This window comes from Notothenia coriiceps, unplaced genomic scaffold (genome assembly GCF_000735185.1).
Source record: "Notothenia coriiceps isolate Sejong01 unplaced genomic scaffold, NC01 NC01_scaffold00033069, whole genome shotgun sequence".
NCBI lineage: Eukaryota > Metazoa > Chordata > Actinopteri > Perciformes > Nototheniidae > Notothenia > Notothenia coriiceps.
Genome location: NW_011365770.1, coordinates 2,415 through 7,893, shown reverse-complemented (window position 1 = coordinate 7,893; position 5,479 = coordinate 2,415). Strand labels below are relative to the sequence as shown.

At 40.0% G+C, this 5,479-nt stretch overlaps 1 protein-coding gene across 1 annotated transcript in view; it reads left to right on the top strand.

The window, feature by feature from the left end:
- Positions 1 to 1,371: 1,371 nt before the first annotated feature.
- The window catches only part of LOC104961297 (uncharacterized), a gene marked incomplete at its 3' end in the record, with an annotated part of 6,201 nt that continues 2,093 nt past the window's right edge, over positions 1,372 to 5,479 (top strand). The window contains exon 1 of the mRNA XM_010789565.1: positions 1,372 to 1,700. Within this exon, the coding sequence (XP_010787867.1) occupies positions 1,372 to 1,700 (329 nt within the window). The remainder of the gene's footprint in view (positions 1,701 to 5,479) is intronic.

The following is a 5,479-nucleotide window of genomic DNA, read 5'->3' as shown; positions in this document are numbered from 1 at the left end:
GTCCGTCTGTGTGAGTTATTTGGTGTCAGCTTGGTGTGTCCTGGCCTTAAGGGACCTAACCAGGCATGAGCTTAAACAACTTTTGAACTTGATAACATTTGTTTGCTGCAGGCACAGGTGAATGTGAGGCATTGTAAGTATAGAGAGTTTGAGGGACTTGCAGTTCTGGAACAATTATCAGCTTATTGTATAATATGTAATTGTTCTGTCAGAGGATCATAGAAGGCCTTAGGTGAAGGTTAAACTTAATGTGCTCCTCTGATCTTTTCATGTTGGCAGCTGTGTGACAGGAGGCTGAGGAGGGGAGTGATTTGTTGTAATTACTTCTTGAATTGTTGCTGTGAGAACAGTCGCAGAAGTTGAAACATGACATTATCACACTGACTTATGAAGGACATTTGTGTAATCTGTACAAAAACACTTTGAACACACACTGGTTTTGGCGTTTTATTATGTTGACCGTTTGCAGCATTAGACATTTCTCCTGTTCATATGTCAAACCTGTGACCTTTGTCATTGGTGTTTTCTTATGTCACATTTTTCAGTCTTTCCCAACTCATAATTTCTCATCAGACACTGGGAACACTGTTAGCAATGTAGACAAACTGAAACACATATTCTGGAGCTAACAGATTAAAGACATTATAAATAGGGATGTCCCGATCACCTTTTTTTGCTCCCGATCCGATTCCGATCATTTGATTTTGACAATTTGCCGATACCGATTTTTCCCGATCCGATCTTTATGCAATGCATTAAGAGAAAAAAAAGCATTCAAGTTGTCCCTTAAGGTTATTTTTTTATTTAAATTGGATATTCTATCCAACATGGATATAGCTTCTTTCTTTCACAGCAGCATTGGATCAGTTCAGTTGTGCAGCATTGGATCAAAACAAAATAAAGCTTATCAGTACTCGTTAGCTTACTGCTACAATTAGACACTGCGCCCTGCCCACTCTGTTGCCAGATTTGAGAGAAATAAGCAACCAGGTCTATGAAAACAAGCCCCAAAGAAGCAACACATACATGATGTTGTGTAATTTGAAACCAAAACTAAGGCCTCAGGATGACTTTAAGACTTGAACATGGTCATTTTTGTTTTGTAACATTGAATAAAATAAAATAAAAAAGTATTTCAAAAAAAAAAAAAAATCCCGATCCCCGATTTTTTTCTCCCGATTCCGATCTTTTGAAAATCACGTGATCGGCTCCGATCCCCGATCACGTGATCGGATTGGGACATCTCTAGTTATAATGTTAATAAAAGCCAAATGTTTTGACGCTATAGCTGTGCGACTTTAAACACGAAGCACCTGGAGTCAAATGATTTAAACAACATTATTTTCGTTGACTTTTCAATATACTTTAAGTATGAGGAGGAGGCAGAAACTAACTCGACCTGTTTTCTTCCAGGAGGAGGAGGAGGAGGAGGTGTTGGTTGAGGAAGAGGAAGAAGAAGAGGAAGAAGAAGAAGAGGAGGAGAGAGTGGAAATAGATGAGGTGGAAATCGTCAACGTGATGCACTCGGCGCCGCCGGTGATAAAGACCTGCAGGAGGGAGGTGAGGACGGAGGTGAGGGAAATGCCCACGGAGACGAAGATGGACACGCGTTACTTCGGAGAGCTGCTGGCCGAGGTCTACAGGAAGAACTGCGACATCCACTCCTGCATCTCCGAGCACGTGTCCAAGATCCGCGGACAGTGAGTGCATTCCAGACGTTCATCCGTCCACATTAGGGATTATAAGAAAACATATATCATTGTATATTTTTATAAATGATGTCCTCATGGCCAATTCATCTTAACCTTCTAGGGAAGTTCCCGAGAAGCTATTGATTCAAAGATTCATCGTCATATGCACATAAGCTACAGTGTAGAAATGGCAATGCAATTCTAATGACCTGAGCTCCTCCAACATTAAATACAACGACACAAATAAAAAACAGTTCAAGAAGTCTATATACATCTGTACATATTGAGACATGCTTCAATGTCTGATCTTTGAGTTTCATAGGGTTTATAATAGGAAATGTATCGACAATTTTATTTTTAAAGTTAGTGATGTCCACATCAAATACAATTAGACAACATATCTTACTTTTTCAAACATCACGCAGATTCGGTGCAACGCGTCACAAATCCTGCTATCAAACATTCACCGGTTAGCCTCGGTTTATTTTCCCACTCTGTAAGCATGAACATGAATGCATCATTCAGATGTTCCTGAGTTCATACAATTGCAGAGGAGGGGTTTAGTTCAAAGTGCTGGGTATGTTAATATTCAAATTTGATGTTATACAGTGCAACTGGCGGCCCGCGGGCGCTGTAACATGACAAACTCACTTTTTCAGTGCCTGTGATCAAACATTCAGACCGAGGGTGAATACAGGTATATTCAGACAGACAGTATGAGAAGTATAAAGTGTTATTATAGCAAGTAAATCAAGCAAACTTGTTCTAGTAGAATACCGAAACACACACAAGTATGAACCTGAGAACACGTAGGATATGTCTCCTTTAAAACACCAATATCATCTGCAAAATATTGCTTGATTATATCCTGTATATGTAGATATCAAGATACATGGTCAGACACGTATTTCAATGATTAAACATCAGACTTTGTTGTAGGAAGCAACTCAATTGATAACAGGATTTAATTAACAGGACCCCGCACGATTCGAATGAACTAACTAAATAAATGCAGATCAATTATAAGAAACAAAATGAATATTCATAAACTAATTTTCACTTTATTTGGTATAACTTTGGATACATGCACAAGAGTGTATATGCAATGACAGTCCCACTGATCTTAAGAAATGACACACTAACTAAAGCTCGTAGATATGGCGTTCCTCCCTGACACTGACAGGTTCACAGCCGGTATTTCTCATAACGCTTCTGATCTGATCATATCAAGTTGCAGGAAGGTTGGTAGAGTTCTGAGAACAGCCGTTGGATAATTTTTATTGGAGGTAGCAGCTTGGCTTGGTGTAATTATCAGCATGCTGGAACAGGTGGAGGCAGAGTTTCGGTCGAGTTAATCCTTGTGTTGAACTCAAACTGCTCCTGCAGACACCACAGGGACCTTTGAGGAAAATACGATATCAAAAATAAAGAAACTCAGGTAAAGAATATCTGGGAAAACTTTGAGTTTCAGTTCAGCCACTCAAAATGACTTGATAAAAATCAAGCCAACTAAGTTTGTAAATACAACACTCTTCAACGACAAGGCAATCCAGTGCTTTACAAAGCACATTGAAAGCATACAGACATAGTGCACAAGAAATACATTGAAAAGTGAAATAAATATAAAGGCCCAGATACACCGGCCCGAAATCGGCAGTAAATGGGAGTCAGGCCGAACATGAGCGTGGGCACGCCCTATTCGGAGTGGTGTGCGGAAGTCGGACAAAGGGATAACACTGATTGGCTTTTCAGCTAGCGAATCAGTGCATGAGAAGCGTTAACGGAAGTGAGGGAGGTAAACAAATGATTTAACACAAGCGTGAGTCCAAGAGCTGCTAGCTCCAGTACCTCCCGTTCGTCCTGCTCCTGTTCGTTCATGTTTTCAATGGACGAGAGTGAAAATGGAAAGAAAAACGCTATTTGTTGTTTGTTCATATCACGGAGTCTGTTCTTCTTCTCTGTCTTCCGGTTGTTCCGGTTGTTGCCTCTTTTGAATGATGAATACACACTACCGCCGCCTGCTGGTAAGGAGAGTTATTGCCACTCACGCATGCGCAGTTCATACGTGCTCGGCTCGGATTTGCGGTGTGTTCCAGTGCGCAAGGTCGGCGACGCAGGAGAGTCCGGCGACGCAACAGTCGGTGTCGGCGTCGGCGACTTCTCAGGTGACTGGCCGGTGTATCTGGGCCTTAACGGTTAAAAAGAGATGTCAATCATCAAAATCGACCAATGGGTTCCAGAGAAACGGCAAATACACCCATTTCCACCCAGATGACCCTAGAAGTAGTTTTTTGTGCTAAATCTCTCTTAAAAAGGTCAGATTTCACTTGTTTTGCATCAATCTTGATACAGGGTATTTATTATATATTATAGTTTGGATTCCTAAAGCTTTTAGTCTCCGATCCCATCATTCAAGGGTGGTTTTCACTTTAAGTTCTTTTTTTGACGGACACTATAATTTGCATTTTTTTACTATGTTCAATCTGAATTTACTTTAAAATAAAAAAGATTTTATATTGATTCTGACTGTTCTACATCCAACTCACAGGTTTATCATTACTTTGAGAAAAAAGATTATTAATTTACCCTTTTTAGAAGTGAAGTTATAGTCATTTGTTCTGGGAATGTCGTTTTCGAGCCTGAGGCCTGAAAAACAGGCTCGGGGCTTAACAGGTTAAATTCCTCTGTTCTCAGGGGACGGAGGACACGGCTACCTGAAGGACTGGCTGTGGTGGGGAGGCCTGCTCACCAGTAAGACTTTTATTTGATTTGCATTTTGAATGTTTTTTTATGTGAGCTATTTCTGAGTGAGTTGTATTTGCTATGTTACAAAGAGTCCAATAATAAGATGGATTTATTAATGAAACAAGTGGAGAACCCTGTAGCAAAGCAAACCTGAACATGTGATCAAATCCTAATTACTGGTTCAAATTATTTACAGATTATTTGTCAAGTATTTACATAATTGAGATTTTTTAAAGACAGAATTATGATCAGTTCCAAAAGTAAAAAAATATCATGATATCCAGGGTTTTGTGTTGCCAGTGATGCCAGAAAACAATATTTCTGTTCCTCCAAAACGGTATAATGACTCCAGAGATCTGAGTATCAAGCAGAGCGTCAGACGGCAGAGACAGCTTTGTTTTTACGGAGCTCCGACGTCACGTTGTTGTTTACGTCAGGAGACATCTTGTTTACTGGCTTCATCTTCTCCAGATAATTCATATATGTTATAAACAAGATCAGAGACACAGCACTCATACTATATCTTTCTAGATCAGTGGTTCTCAACTGGGTCAGGCCTCGGGACCCACTTTTTACTTGGTCAATAAATCGCGACCCAACATTTTGAAGCACTCAAATCTATTCAACAAAAAAACGTGCTGTAATATATACGCTTTTCAGAATACAATATTAATAAAAGTGAAGTACAGTGCATATATCCCTTCACAGAACTAAAGCATACTTTTAAAAAAGGTTTAATGAGTTGATGGAATCAAGGCTGAACTACCGGTATATAAAAAGGCACACATGCTGAAAACCCAACCCCAGCAGGGGGGGGGGATTCTCCCCCAGGAGATTTTTAGAAATACTAACAAACTATGCATTCTGGTACACTCTTAGAAAATCGGGCCTTCAAAATAAAAAAAATGTCTTCACTCACACATCCGCGACCCACCAGTTGAGAACCACTGTTCTAGAGAAACCCTGAAGTTATGACATTGTTGTTTGCTAAAAGCCGTTCTTTGAGCGCTTCCTCGGCTGTAAATCAACCTTCTTTAAGCTTA